The sequence below is a fragment of the Myotis brandtii genome, unplaced genomic scaffold (genome assembly GCF_000412655.1).
Source record: "Myotis brandtii unplaced genomic scaffold, ASM41265v1 scaffold1044, whole genome shotgun sequence".
Lineage (NCBI taxonomy): Eukaryota > Metazoa > Chordata > Mammalia > Chiroptera > Vespertilionidae > Myotis > Myotis brandtii.
In genome coordinates this window covers 231575-248008 of record NW_005353514.1, presented here as the reverse complement: position 1 = coordinate 248008, position 16434 = coordinate 231575, and the positions used below count along the sequence as shown (strand labels likewise).

The 16434-nt window shown below is 37.8% G+C and overlaps 1 protein-coding gene across 9 annotated transcripts in view; it reads left to right on the top strand.

Annotated features, from left to right (window-relative positions):
- Positions 1-9981: 9981 nt before the first annotated feature.
- Positions 9982-16434, top strand: part of RAB3IP (RAB3A interacting protein) — a 40366-nt gene continuing 33913 nt past the window's right edge. For 5 of the 9 annotated variants that reach the window (XM_014538700.1, XM_014538741.1, XM_014538737.1 and 2 more), the window contains exons 1-2: positions 9983-10283; positions 11006-11264. In XM_014538700.1, coding sequence (XP_014394186.1) covers positions 10033-10283; positions 11006-11264 — 510 coding nt within the window. In that variant the 5' untranslated portion in view covers positions 9983-10032. Of the gene's footprint in view, positions 10284-11005; positions 11265-16434 lie in introns of all 9 variants that reach the window. The other 4 variants (XM_014538713.1, XM_014538710.1, XR_001361901.1 and 1 more) reach the window with 2 other exon arrangements.

Sequence of the window (16434 nt, the reverse complement as noted above, 5' to 3'; positions counted from 1 at the left end):
CTGGCGGGTGACTGAAGCTCCCAACTGCTCCTTTTTTTCTTTTTTTTAATTTATTTTTTTATTCTGGGCCCGCTTTAGCTCTGAGGCCTCGCTGCTGAAAGCAGGTTTCTGGCCTTTGTTTACAACATTGTATTTGATACAATGTTGCGGTCCGGCTGGCTGAAGCCCGGCTGAGTAAAGCCGGTTTCTGGGGTTTTGTTTAGCTTCTATATTTGGCAACATAGTTGCTTAGAGTTGCAGCTGAGAGGCTGGCAAGTCAGTCGGGGAACGTTGGAGTCCGCCATCACTGGAGCAAGCAAGCCTCTCTGTTCGCTTCAGTGCATGGCTGCCGGCCGCCATCTTGGCTGGCAGTTAATTTGCATAAGGATATGCTGATTAGCCAATGGGAAGGGTAGCGGTCGTACACTAATTACCATGTTTCTCTTTTATTAGTGTAGATACTTTTTTGTTTTATTTTTCCCTTCTTTATTTATGTAGTATTTGAATACATCTCAAAACTTTCTAATTATAGAGAATTTTAAATAAAATAAATAGACTCAGTAGTGTAATGAACCATAAAGTTCCCATCATCTAGCTCCAATAACCATCAACAATGGTCAGTTCTGCTTCATCTACTTCTCCCCCTCCTGTATTATTTTAGCAAATTCCAGGAAGTGTATAATTTAGTCTGTAAATATTTCAGTATGTATTTCTAAAAGAGAAGGGCTAGCTACACTATTAATATATACTTTTAAAAATTCACATTAATTCCTTAGTGTCAAATTATCCACACTTTTTTTTTTAATATACAAAAATAAGACCACTTTAGTAAAGTCAATTCTGCCTACTTTTATTTATATACTAGTTTTCTCCCTAAATCCTACAGGGTATGAAAAAGTATTTTAAATTTCAGCATAGCAGCAAAATAGAAGAGGAAATAATGATACCAAAGAAAATATAGGGAAAAAGAGTAGAAAGAACACAGCAATAACAAATGCTCATTTCATGAGCAGTGTTTTAGAGAAACTTTAGCTTTTTCTTTCTGAAAGTAAGTCAAGGGTTTAGATTAAGCAGTATTCTTCTGTTTGGCTTGTTCACTTCTTATGGTTGGTTTGGTGAGACCTGTCTTAAGAGATCTTCTGCCTTGATCTAACCTTTATCTGAGTCCCTCTCCCTCCCTAATCAGTTTTACCTTTTAAGTGATTCTTAGATGTAATGGAGTCAGGTGTTGGAGTCAGACACCACAGGGTTTGAATCCTAGGTCTTATCTATTGACTGAGCGGGTTGAAGTTAATAAATCTCTCTGAGCCTTGGTTTCTGTATCTGCAAATAGAGATAAGAACCATTTCAAAGAAATGCTATGAGGAGTAACTAGAATAATGTATATGTATGTATGTCACATGCACAGAATGTAGTAATGTAATTTATATGTGTGTAATGCCATGTGTATGTGTAAGTAAATTAATCTGTTGTTCGAATGCTTTTCATCTGTATATGTCTCCATTCTCTCCATTCGAAATGCATGACCTTGGTATTAGATCAGATCTTCATAATCTCTTGCCTAGCCTGTTGCACTAACTATCCTCTTAACCAATTGCCTCTAGTCTCTTCTCTCTAAAGTCCTCATTGCCTTTGGTGTCATTTTTCTAGTGACATTACAGTACATAAGCACTTGTGGATCTGGTCATTTCTTCAGGATAAATTACAAGCAACATTTTCCATGTTAAAGCTTCTAATGGTCGGTCTGTCACATGTGTGCTTCTCCAGCCTGATTTTCTGTCTTTTCTTCCTTTGTTAGTTTTATTAGTGCCAAACCCTCAGTCCCTGACTGCCCTATCCTATTTCATTGCCTTGCTCATCTATTGGACTCTTCTTCAGCATTTAAAATCTAACTTATATTTTACTTCGCCTTGAAACATTCTCTTCTCCCTCCACTCCCACAACCCTCAGAGTTAACACTTAGAGGCTATGCACCACCTCTTTAGTCTGTGTTCATACCTGTATTTTTAGAATTTAGTACCAAGGATTTGCCTTGAGGAGTTGAAGTTGGCAATCTTCCTTCCATTCCAACTAGAATAAATATAATTGATAAAATGTATTAAATACACTTATTATATACTAATCTATATATATAAAACCCTAATATGCAAATAGACCAAATGGCAGAACAATTGAACAACTGAAAAACTAGTCGCTATGACGTGTGCTGACCACCAGGGGGTGCACGTGGAACATGGAGGGCGTCAGCAGCAGGTGGCAGAGTGCAGAACATGGCGGGCATCGGCTGGTGGGATGTTGAAGCAGGTGAGTGGGGGCGCCAGACCAAAGCGGGGCGCTGGTCACTGTCATTGGGCGAGCCTGTGGTGGTTACTGAAAATTTTTTGCTCACGTGTGCCGCGATCCCCCTAGGTGCTCGCACCTGCTGCCAGCACCTGCACCTGCTGCTGGCGCCGGCCCAGCTCACACCCGCTGCTGGTGCCAGAGCCACCGTTTGCACCCGCTGTTGGTGCCCAGTACTGGCCCCGATTGCTTGGCGCTGTTAGCGGGTGTGAGCGGCAGCTGCCAGCCCCGATCGCCCCTCAGGACTTCTCCACCTTCCTCTGCTCCTGAGGAGCAATTGGGGCCGGCAGCTGCCTCTCACACCTGCTGCCAGTGACAGCCCCGCTTGCACCCACTGCTGGCGCCAGCCCTGCTCGCATCCGCAGCTGGCATTGGAGCCGCCACTTACACCCGCTGCCAGTGCCCGGGGCCAGTCCTGATCACTCGGCACCACAGCAGGTGTGAACAGCGGCCTCCAGTCTGATTGGCCCTCAGGGCTTCTCCCCCTCCCCCTCCTGAGGGGCGATCGGGGCAGCAGCTGCCACTTGCACCCACTGGCGGTGCCGGCCCCAATTGCTCTGCACCGTCAGCTCGTGGGAGCGGGGTGGTGGGAGCAGGGCTGCTGGCAGACAGGGGACCGGGGGCCGCGGCGGAAGGGGCTGGGTGGGGGCGCAGAGGATGGGTCAAAACCCACCCACCCCTATGCCCACCGCAGCCTCACGGCCCACAGTTCCTTTCAAGGTGCACAAATTCATGGACTAGGGCCCCTAGTATTATATATAAATGTGCCTAATATATAAATATATATTTTAAATGTTGCTGAGGATTTTTAACGAGATGAATTGATGAAATTTACTATACATACTTGAATTCATTATACATACTATTGAAGTAGCAGTCTAATTTTTAATGACAGAAGCTGTTTCTTTCATAATTTATGCTAAATTAAGAAGACCGTTAATTAATTCAGAAAAAAAAGCAACTGGATGTTCCTCTCTTCCCTCCATTCCCCGTCTGTCAATAAATTGAGAGAGGAAAATAATACATGTTATAATTCTTTTTTTAAAAAATTTTGTTTTATTGCTTAAAGTATTACAAATGTCTTTTTTTCCCCCTTGACCTTGCCCCGGCCTCCCCTACCCCCCAGTGTCTGTGTCCATTGGTTATGCTTATATGCATGTATACAAGTCCTTTGGTTGATCTCTTACCGCCCCCCCCAACCCTCCCCGACCTTCCCGCTGTAGTTTGACAGTCTGTTCGATGCTGCTCTGCCTCTGTATCTATTTTTGTTCATCAGTTTATAATGGTCTTTATTATCCATAAATGAGTGAGATCATGTGGTATTTTTCTTTCATTGACTGGCTTATTTCACTTAGCATAATGCTCTCCAGTTCCATCCATGCTGTTGCAAATGGTAATAATTCCTTCTTTTTTACAGCATAGTATTCCATTGTCTAGATGTACCACAATTTACCATAGTTAAGATTTGGAAACAGCCAAAGTGCCCATGTTATAATTCTTAAACATTTTTCTTTTGATCTGCCTTGAAATATTTAATTATTATTATATTACTAGAGGCCCGGTGCATGAGATTCATGCAGGGGGGGGGGGGGGGGCCCTCAGCCCGGCCTATGTCCTCTTGCAGTCTGGGACCCCTCGGGGGATGTCTGCCTGCCGGATTGGGCCTAAGCCAGCAGGTGGACATACCTCTTGCCGTCAGGGGCTCTCACAGTCCAGGACCCCTTGCTCTTTACCACCTGCCTGCATTGGAGGTGGGAGAGGCTCCTGCCACCACTGCTGTGCTCGCCAGCTGTGAGTGTGGCTTCTGGCTGAGTGGTGCTCCCCCTGTGGAAGTACACTGACCACCAGGGGGCAGCTCCTGCGTTGAGTGTCTGCCCCCTGGTGGTCAGTGCTCGGTATAGTGACTGGTTGTTCTGCCGTTCGGTCTATTTGCATATTACTCTTTTATTATATAGGATAGGATAATAAAACACATTTCATATATACAGTATGACATATAGATACTTGCTTTGTTGAGGAAGAATATTCAGAACCATAAACTTTTAATTTTTAATAATATTTAAACCAACAAAACAACCATTATTTTTTGTTCTTGATGATGTCATTTGTGCTGATACAGAGTGACAAAAATACTTGGCAAGTATTATTCAGAAAATACCTTGGAGGCATTATAATTAGTAATGACTAATCTAAATTGGTAAGTGGCAGATATGGTGCTAAGCCCTTTATGTGTATTGTATGACTTAATTCTTATGGCAACCTTATGAGATAGGTGCAGTTTTTAATTCCTGTTTTTCAGATGAGAAATACAGACTTAAGGCTTTCAGGTCACATTGTTAGTTACTGGTCCAGAGAGGTTTTGAGCCTGATTCTAGAGTACAAGCTTTTTGGTGAGGTAGCAGTATCGTAATTTTTCCCCTTTGGGATGTCAAACCCCTTTCTTCCCTGGAACAGACGGGAATACTCACTACTTCACAATTAGGATCATTGGGTTCAATTCCATGACTAAATAGATGGAAATATTTGGGCTCAGAGAAGTTTACTGACCTGCCTAAATTTGCATATGTAACTTAGAGCTTGGTCAAAACTAGAACCTTCTCTTCTCCAGGTACTGTTGTTTCTGCTCTGTTGTGATGGAAATTGTTTACTTTCCAAAATGTAGTGCTTTGATGGATTTTAGTAAATACAGAATTAAAATTATTTACATTTTAAATGCTAAATTGATGAGGAAAAAGATAAAAATTACAGCTTTAAAATGTTTTTTTTTTTTTTTCCTGCAAGTAAGTCCTATGTTTTCCACTTGTCAAGGTAAGTCAAATAAAGGGAAAAATGTGTTTTACATTGTGGTGGAATAGATTTTATTTGTTTTTTGGACTACTGATCTACTAAATTGAGTTTTTAAATTTCATTTATTATGTTTTTCTATTTACCTATGTCTTTTAGATGTTTAATTGAAAATACTGAACCTGTAGTTCATCTTAATTTCTTGTGTTGCCCTATGGATGCCTTTGTTTGCAATTAGAAAATTCATTTTAATTAGGATAAATTTTATAAAAAGTTTTTAGGGTTTTTCTAGACATTAAATGAGTTAATGCATGTGAAATTCTTAGCAAAAGTATCTGACACATAGTTAACTTTCAGTAAATATTGGCTGCTGCTTTTTCTGTGATAATACTGACTTCTAGAAAGAAGAAATAATATGAAATGCATATTGGGGATCAGAAATAAAAATTGTTGTAAGCAGCTTTTCCTTATGATTGGAAATCAGCTTTATTACTTGAAACTGAATAATAATAATAAAGCCACCCAAGCTGTGTTGGTAAATCACCCGTAAGAATTTAACATGGTTAACTTTTTTCACATATCCGTAGTGATCCTTGACAAGTTTAGTTTATGAATTGGGGTAATCTCCAATTGAAATTAGATTTTTTTGAATTACTTATTACTTAATGCAAAGAGTACTGCTTAAAAATAGCAATTTATATTATTCATATAAGAACTTTGATTATAAAATCTTAAAGCTTTCATATATTTTGAAGAGCAAAAGATTTTCAGACTAGTGTGATTATTAGCTCCTTACCAGCTAAATTACATTTTATGAAAATTTCACATGCTTGAAAAAAAGGACTAAATTTAATCTTAAAATAATCTCCTTTGCACAAGTGACTTGAATTTAAACTATGATTACATGTATCACCCAGAATGAAAACATTGTAGGTAGAGGCACCGCTCAGAGGTGCTATAGTGTTATATGCATTATCTCTTGTAATTCTCATCTGTGTGGTAGAAAAGCAAGGCACAGATTTCCAGATGAGCGAACCTGGGCCCAAACTGGCCCAGTAATTTGTCAGAAGCAGAATTCCAACCTGCCTCTTTCAGGCTTGCCTCTTATGTTCAAAGCCTGTGCTCCAATTTATGGCATATTTGTATTTTCTATAAACGCTTTGCGTTCACACCTTGGACATGCCTGGCAAGCCTTTCCAAGGCTTTGTTCTTCATTACTACCTACTTGTACTTTGGGTCTTGTCTTCAGCTTTAGTTTCTCTGGAAGTCCTTTCCATCTGATTTATTTGCCCCTCTGGTGTGGTTTCTTAGTCCTTGTGCATCTTCTGAGGCACTTATCACAAGGTATCATTTTCTCTACTTGTCAGTTTTTCCTACTATATTGATACTATTTGGAAACAGATGATTTATCATCATCTTTCCCCAGAGCCTGGCACATTGTAGGCCCTCAATAAACACTTGTTGAAAGAATAACTGAAATGTTTTGTTATATATAGGGAAAATAGAATGGATGTTGCAGGGATGAAGGATTTTAATTCAGCTTAAGGAGAAACACTTTTCATCGAATGGTCTAACAGTGGAATGGCAAAGCAATTCTCATGGTGGTAGTGTGTTGTGGTGGGTAAGAGTTTGCACTCTGGAGTCCGACAGACTTAGATTTTAATTCTGGTTACCTTAAGCTGCAGTTTCCTTAACTGTAATGTACTAGAACTATACCTGACATTTAGTGAGTGCTCAATATATATTAGCTGCTTTTTGGGAGAAACTGCTCTATAATCTCTGTGTGATTGGGACTGGTAGTTGGATGACTCAGCTCCTCATTCCCTCCCTCTCCCCACGGATTGTTTTGAAACAAATACAAGTAATCTTATTTCATCTATAAATACTTAAGTGTGTATCTCTAAAAGATAAGGAGTTTTTACATAACCATATTACCATTATTATCCCTAAATTGATAATAATTTATAATATTAGCAATAACTAGTATTTAGGTTTCCTTGATTGTCTCATAATGTTTGTTTTTACATTTGGTTTATTCAAATAACAATTCAGAAAAGGTCCACACATTGTATGTAGTTATTGTAGTCTCTTCAAACTCTTTTTAAATTTATAATTCCCTTTACTTTTTTACCCCAGTATATTTATTGAAAAAACCAGGTAGTTTGTCAAGTAGAGTTTCCCAAAGTCTAGATTTTGCTGTTTTCATCCTTATGATGCTATTTAATATGTTCCTCTCTCCTCTGTATTTCCTACGAACTGATGAAGACTTAAACACGTGATTGGATTGGGGTCCCTTCCCCGCCCCCCAAGGGGCAAAAATGCTTCATGGATGGTGGGGGTGTTCATTTCCTGTTTTATCACATAATCCTCATAATGTTTGACTTTCTCCCTTTTTGAGATAAAGGTGTTATTCAAGTACTGTCATTCTGATCCATCAGTTATACTAGTTAAGTTCTCTTAGAGTTTTAATAGCTCTTGATAGTTATTGCCTAGACACATTATTTCATGAGCTCATGCATTTAAAAATGTTTTGTTTCAGTTCTTTACAGATATTATCCTTTTTGATGTTCAGATGGCCCCATTTTTGGTTAGTGGGAGTCTTTTTGGCACCACGCCAGTAGTCTTGGATAGATTTCTTGCTTTGTTTCCTTGTAGGACAAGATGTTCCGGGGACCTTCTGTCCATTACTGCCCTGGGCCTCGAATCAGCCATTTCTCCAAGGAGCCCTTGTTCTTTCTTTTTCCTTTTTTTTTTTTTTAGTTGGAGATGGTATTACTCTGGGCATAAGGGGTACTCATTGCTCCTGAGTTGATTACTATTGCTACACCTTTTCAGTGGATAAAGTTTGGAATTTCTTTTCCGATATTTCTGGTTAAAATTTAGGACTTCAGAATTTTAACTTCTTTGGTTTTATGTTTGTGTCTCTTATATGCTAAAAATCTTAGTTCTGAATGACATTAACATAATAATTTATTTGCTTAATCTTAGAAATAATAGTTTCAGAATAGCAATATCAGCATTACTAATAGGATTACTGAAAATAGTTCATGATATTTTTCATTTCCTTTTGTCCATAAAATATATTCCACTAGGGATATACAATTTTATTACTGTTTTAAGTCATTGGCTATAGCTTTTTTTCTATGTGGTTAAGCTACCGTCTCAATACACAGCTAGGTTCATTTGTTTTATTTTTAGGAATTCTTTTTTAAAATTTAATTTTGTTTTATTATTTACATGGTTCCAAACTAAAATTTAAATCTGCAAGACAAGGTCAGTTTGAAAAAGTCTAGCTTTCATGTCTGTCCCCCTTTTTTTGTTTTGTTAATCCTCACTGAGGATATTTTTTCCATTGATTTTTTTTAGAGAGAGTGGAAGGGAGAGAGGGAGAGAGAGACACATCGATTGGTTGCCTCCTGCACCCTGGGAGCTGGCATAGATCAAACCTGCAACCCAGGTATGTGCTCTTGACTGGGAAATGGATGCCCTGTTCACTGAGACACACCAGCCAGGGCTGACCACTTTTTATTAAGAGTATGAGAAAGTAAAAATTTTCAGCTTAATGAATTGAGTTTTTGTAATAGTTAATGAAGAAATTTAGAGCTATATCTTGAATTTAAACTATGATTAAATGTATCACCCCAGAATGAAAAAATTGTGGGTAGAGGCACCGCTCAGAGGTGCTGTCCTGTGTTATATGCATTAACTATTATAGGGAGGAAAAAAATTGGAAAGAAGTTTGGTTCAGCTAATAGAAGACATAGATTTTTAAGCTAATAAGTTTGGACTTTATTCTGTAGACAGTAGGAAATCAGTAAAATATTTATAAGACTTACTTTAGATCCTTCAGGTAGAAAATTTTTTAAGTGGTACACTTTTTAGTTTTCATGTGAACTCTGTGATGTAATTGAGTAGTTATGGGAAATATTTTTTGCTTATGGAGAAACTGAAGCATACATGTTATTGTTAGTGGCTGACTATGATGACAAATGTTTATTGAGGCCATACTGTGTGCCAGATACATAGCACACTGGTATTTTATGTGGATTGTCTCCCTTAATCCTCACAGCAACTTGGAGAAGGGAGGAAATATTGTTATCCCCATTCTCATCCCATCAGAGGAGAAATTTAAGGCTTAGAGAAATGTTATACATTATCCTGGATGAGATCCTAGGACAACAAAGGACATTATTGGGATAGCCAGTGAAATTTGATTGGGGCCTATTGATTAGATGGTAATATTGATCAACATTAACTTTCTGATTTTGATGATGGTTTTGTGGTTAAAGAGGAGATTGTCCTTGTACTTAGGATATATACAGTGTGATATTAAGGGATAATGGGCATCATGTCTGAAATCTATTCTTAAATGGTTCCAAAATGTTAACAGTTTTATAATCTTTGTGAAAGGCATATAATAGCTCTGCAGCTCTTATTAAATTGGAAATGATTTCAAAATAAACAAGAGAAAATATTGACTCATTCAAAGTCACATAGCCAGTATGAAGCAGAACAGAACAGATTGTTGAACTTAGGTCTGTCTCATTCTATATATACGTATTTTACTGCCTCTTCTATTTATTCTAACCAATGTCATATGATAGCAAAGTTAAAAATATCAGGCAAAATTTTACTTATTTCTCGTTGTTACTTATTACTCGCTTTAACAGTATTAGCTATCACTCTCAAGTTTATTCCAAATCAGATTGTTAGCCTTTTGTAGCATTTGTACTCTGAGGTCACTTAATAAATGTTAAATGATTATAATTATTTTTCTTTGCTACCTCTTTTATTGTAAGTTTATACTTTACAATGGACCATTAAATACTTATAGTTATACATTGTAATTTAATTTTAAGTGACACTATCTCTGAATAATTATCTGCTTTTTGTTTTAACAATAGGTTATCTTATGATGAGGCTTTTACTATGGCTAATGACCCCTTGGAAGGCTTCCATGAAGTAAACCTTGCTTCACCTACTTCTCCGGACCTTCTTGGCGTGTATGAATCGGGAGCTCAAGAGCCGACTACCTCACCAGGTGTCATCTACCGGCCTCTCCCTTCATCTTTATGCTCTGCCCCTATCCAGGCTAATGCCTTAGATGTCTCCGACCTTCCTACACAGCCTGTATATTCATCCCCCAGACGTTTAAATTGTACGGAAATATCTGGTATCAGGTAGGAGATCATCAAGATGCTTATTTTGGAGTATTGTACTAAACAAATGGACAGTTTGCTTGGTTACCTTATTTTAAGTTTTAATGTTTTCAAAAACTTGAATTATATAAGCTTGTCATGTAGAGCAATACATGTTAATACTCAACATCAGGGGTCAGCAAACTTTATGGAAAGGGCCAGGTAGTCAATATATTTTAGGCTTTGTGGGCTACCCATTTTCTATTGTAACTATTCAACTCTGCTGTTAAAGTACAAAAGCAGCCATAGGCAGTATGTAAATGAATAACTCCAGTAAGACTTTATATTTGGGCACCGAGTTTTGAATTTCATACAATTTTCTTGTGCCACAAAATATTATTTTGATTTTTCTCAACCATTTGAAAATATGAAAATAATTTTTGACTTGTGTGCCATATGAAAACAGGCAGCGTGCTGGATTTAACCTGTTTTGTTTGCCGACCCCTGTTCAGAGTAGCACTATCCAATAGAACTTTCTGTGATGAAGAAAATGTTCTGTTTCTGTGCTAATGTGATGGCCATTAGCCACATGTGGGTATTAGGATTTAGAATATGTTAGCTTTGACCGAGAACATGCTATTAATTAATATAGTGGCTACCAAATTGGATAGACCAGTGTGTTTATGACCTGAGCGTTTCTAGACCTGTGTTTATGCCAGTTATATTTAAGCACATGCTGATGTTTCCTGAACTCTCCTTTACAGCATCCATGTTACAGACCCAGCACCTTGTTCTACCTCTGGAGTAACGGCTGGGTTAACGACCTTAACTACGAGAAAGGACAACTGTAGTGCAGAGAGGGAGTTTTTGCAGGGTGCTACTATAACAGAAGCTTGTGATGGCAGTGATGATATATTCGGGTTGAGTACCGAAAGTCTGTCCCGTTTACGAAGCCCATCTGTTTTGGAAGTCAGAGAAAAGGGCTATGAAAGATTGAAAGAGGAACTTGCAAAAGCTCAGAGGGTAAGCAAAAAAGATATTCTTCCATACATTATATTCAAAATTACCATTTTTCCATGGAGGGGTAACTCAAATGAAATTATGATGGTTCTACAGTTATCCTTCACATGTGCACAGCCTCCGCTCCTGTTGGGCAGCATTTAGGAATCTGTGAAATAGATGGAGTAGTAAAGCAATTCATCTGAGAGTACTAACTGGAAAAATGAGATTCTGAAACTCTTTCTGTCCTCTACATCCCTGCTCCCTGTCTTGCATTATCTGTAATGCAAATTTGGTGGGTTATGTTCCATGTATCCAGTTGTCGCTTCTTATATGTGCCTGACTTTATGGTCATTTACTTGAAGTCATTCAGTCCAAGTCATTTTGTTTTGAGGAATTGTTTTAGGAATATTACCGTCATCTTGTAGCTGGGTTTGAATATTTTTCTGTCTTACCTTGAAAATTTTCTTTTCTTGGTAATTCTGTTTTCCACTTGGTTGTCTTAAAATTTCTGCTATTTATTCTCAAACTTGTAGCCATATCATATTCTTTTTCTGAGACTAATTAAATTTCAGAGGGAAATTTATAGCACTAAAAATTCATAATTAGAAAAAATAAAAAGTCTCTAATCAACAATCTATACTCTCACTTTAAGAATATTAAAAAAAATAGCATAACCAGAGTAAACAGAAGGAAGGAAATAATAAAAAGCAAAAATAAATGAAATTGACAACAGAAAAGCTAGAGAAAAATGAATGAAACAAAGTGCTGTTTTTTTTTTAAAGATCAATAAAATTGATAAACCTCTAGCAGGATTGATTAAAAAAAAAAGATAGAAGATAGATTATATTCAATAGCAGAAATAAAACAGGGTATCACTACAGATCCTGCAGACATCAAAAGTACAATAAAGGAATAATATGCACAGTTCTATATAAATTTGATAACTTAGGTGAAATGGACCATTTTACATTTAGATACTTGAGAAGATAGAACAAACATTCTATAGGCATAACTTCAAGCATATTACCACATTTCAAAAACAAATATTTCCACCCTGTTCCTATTAGACTTGTCTATTAAGAGCATAATACTGATTTTATTATTGTTGTAAATCCTCACTCAAGAACATTTTTCTATTGATTTTTAGAGAGAGTGGAAAGAAGGGAGGGGGAGAGAGAGAAACTTCCATGTGAGAGAGACACATCAATTGGTTGCCTTCTGCACGTGCCCCAACCTACACATGCCCCAATTGGGGTGGGGATCGAACCTGTAACCCAGGTATGTACCCTTGACTGGGAATTGAACTCAGCATCCTGCAGTGCATGGACTTACGCTCTAACCACTGAGCAACACCAGCCAGGGAGATTTTTGTATCCCCAGCTCCTGGCATAATATGGTGCAATGCCTGGGATATATGTTTCTTTATAAATTCTTTAATGAATGGCTATGGTTAAATAGCAATACAGGTATGTTACAACATTTTGGTGAAAATATATTTTATCAGAAAGAAAAATCAATAGCCTTTTAAGTCTTTTTACAAAGAGAAGGGGTATGTTGAGGTGTGATTGTACTTGGCTTCTGCCATCTGAGTCTGTTGTCTTAATACACAGTATTAAGTGAAGTTATAGTTTATGCAAAGGTAAACTGTTGAGCATATATATTCATCTTTGAGAATACATTGTGGTTACTAATTCATCAGAACAGATTGCTAATTTCTTAGCTCAAGTTGTAATTCCTTTTGAAATCTTTAATTTGCTGTATTTAGAGGTATTGCTGTGGTAATTGAAATAATAATGACATGTGAACACATACAAATGGTGAATTTTATTATGAAGAGTACAAGATAGTACTAATAATTATTTTATTAACGCCTAGAGTGCCGGGGAGCGCGATCGCGCTCCTCCTGTCTTTCACCAAAAGTGCCGGGAGCGCTTTATTTTAACCTTATATGTTTTGTTCAAATTTTTTTTTTTCTACTAGTATTTTATAATACAATCAGCAAACAATATATGTCAAAGATGAAAACAAATGTAGTAAAGGTTTCCTTAAGTTTTTGAATATGTAACTTCATTTACTTGGGATTCATAATTTTTTTCCTAAACTGCTGTAAAATCAGCAAAAATGCCTTGGCAATTTTAGCATAGTTCCTAGGATATTGGTTGGCACTCACAGGGTTAAATTATGGCAATCTGTGAATCAAAATGATTATTTTTAAGGGGATTTAAATTAGTAAGAATCTTTTATATTTATTCACGTAGGTACGATTTCCAGTATTCTTCATTTCTTCATGTAGATCCAGATTTTTATCTTATGTCACTTTCTTCCTACTTGAAAGATATCCTTAACAATTTTGTTACATGTGTTTGCTGGTGATAATTATTTTTAGCTATTGTATATCTGAATAGGTCTTTTTTCACCTTTGTTTTTGAAAGATATTTTTACTCAGTAAAAAATTTTAGATTGATCGTCTTTTCTTTTAGTACTTTAAAGATATTGCTCTAATATATTCTACTTGTATTTTTTCTCACAGAAGTCAGTTATCCTTATCTTTGTTCCACTGCATAAAATGTGAGATTCTTCTTTATATTGCTACTAGAGGCCCGGTGCATGAAATCTGTGCACGGGTAAGGTCCCTAGGCCTGACTGGCAATCAGGGCCGATCGGGGACTTCCAGCTGCCAGCCAGGGCCTTTCTTTGTTCTGTGCTGCTCCCTAGTGGTCAGTGTATGTCATAGCGAGCAGTCGAACTCCTGAGGGGACACTTTGCATATTAGCCTTTTATATGTATAGACTAGAGGCCCAGTGCACAGAATTTGTGCACTTGGGGGGGGGTCCCCTCAGCCCAGCCTGTGCCCTCTTGCAGTCTGGGAGCCCTTGGGGGATGTCTGACTGTCGGCTTAGGCCTGCTTCTGTGGGGAGCGGGCTGAAGCTGGCAGTTGGACATTCTTAGCACTGCCGTGGAGGCAGGAGAGGCTCCCGCCACCGCCGCTGCACTCGCCAGCCATGAGCCTGGCTCAGGGCTTCTGGCTGAGCGGCACTCCTCCTGTGGGAGCACACTTACCACCAGGGGGCAGCTCCTGTGTTGAGTGTTGCCCCCTGTTGGTCAGTGGGCATCATAGCGACCAGTTCTGCCATTTGGTCGATTTGCATATTAGCCTTTTAAAGGGTGTCCCAAAATTCACGCATAAAGTAATTTTGATAGAAAACACAGGTTTATAATTAAAAATTGTAAATTTTTCTTGATTCATAAAGTATACATATAGGGTTATGTATGGAATAGCATACCGGGTAAATGGCCTCCACGGCTTTGCTGGCACATACGCACTCTTTTGTTATTGCCTGAGCAGCCGCATTTTCGAAGAAGAATGGTCCGATGACGCCTCCAGCCTAAAATCCGCACCAAACAGTGACATATTGTGGATGCATTTGTTTCTCAACAATCACTTGTGGATTTTCTGAACCCCAAATGTGACAATTTTGTCGATTAACCAAGCCTTCAAGATGAAAATGAGCCTCATCGAAATTCAGCCACATTTATGCAAAACGGTCATGGAAAATTTCAACAAAAGAGTGCATATGTGCCAGCAAAGCCGTGGAGGCCATTTACTCGATATGCTATTCCATACATAACCCTATACTGTATACTTTATGAATCAATAAAAAATTTACAGTTTTTAATTATAAACCTGTGTTTTCTATCAAAATTACTTCTTGCGTGAGTTTTGGGACACCCTTTATTATATAGGATAAGCAATTTGAGTATGTTATATTTTGGTATAGTTTTCTTTAGGTTTCTTGTGCTTGGGACTTGTTGAACTTCTTGAACCCATAGGTTAACTTTTATAGAATTTGAGAAATTTTGGCCATTATTTCCTCAAAATCTCTTTCCTCTCCTTTGGGACTCCTTTTACATGAACATTGGATTGCTTAAAGTTGTCCCACACCTAACTGGTACTCTATTCATTAAAAAAAATATTTTCCCCTCTGTTTCATTGTGAATAGTTCCTATTGCTATGTCTTCAATGTAACTATTTTCTTCTGCAACATCTACTCTACTAATCCTATACGATGTATTTTTTTAATCTCGGACATTGTAATTTTATTTCTGAAAGTTTGATTTGGGTCTTTTAAATATTTTATTTGCTCTATTTAACATGTTCAGTCTTTCCTCTAGCTCCTTGAACATATGATTCAGCTTAACAACTATTTTAATCCTTGAATAATCTTCAGGATTGCTGTTTTATTGCCTGATGTCCATTGCCTTAAAAATCATTGTTTCATATACGTTTTGTAGTATTTTTGTGTCAGGCGGGGTGATAAATGTGATCCCCGTTACTCTACCTTGCTTGAGAGTGAAAGTTCTGTTCCTTTATTCTACTCCAACACAGAAACGTATACTTACACACGTGCTCCATTAATTTTGAGTTTGATGAGGATAAGGATTACATGTGTTTTTGCTCATAATTATATCTTGAGCACACAACGGGTTTTCAAAACATTTTGTTGGTTAAATGAATATATATGTGTGTATTCAGTTACATTGTTGTATGAATAGACACACATGCATAATACATTAGTTAGGAACATGCTAGCTGCTTATAAGCAACCCCTTACTTTTAGTGACTTAATCTAATAGAAGTTTATTTTTATTCTTTTAACACTCCAAAGCAGATGATCCTTGTTGATAGGCAGTTCTTTGTGAATGAAATAATTTACAGATGTGTGTTTCTTCTGTCTTGAATCTTTGTAGTCTTTTAGAGTTTTATATTTATCTGTACTTAATGGGGTGAAGGGAAAAGAAAGCTTGGAGAAGGCACACCTGCTTCTAAAAAGCCTTGATTTAGAAGTGACAAATGTTGCTGTTACTCACATTCCTTTGGGGTGAACAGTTTTATGCTGATGCTGAGATATGTGGTGGGCGGGCCGGGAAATGTAGTCCCTGGCTAGGTAACCCCTTCCCAGCAAGGAATCCATACTGTGTATAGAGGGAACACCCATACTGACTTTGGTGATCACTGACTTTCAAGTACAGGGTTGCCAGAGATGATGATGTAGTCCCTCACCTGTTTGGCCTTCCACAGAGCATTGCTGAAGAACAGTTTCTGTTGTAATTCTGAGGCAGAAGTTGGGCTTTAGTGTATCTTTATTAAAGTGTAGCTTCTTGGATTCCGCTGAAAGAAAATTATTTTATT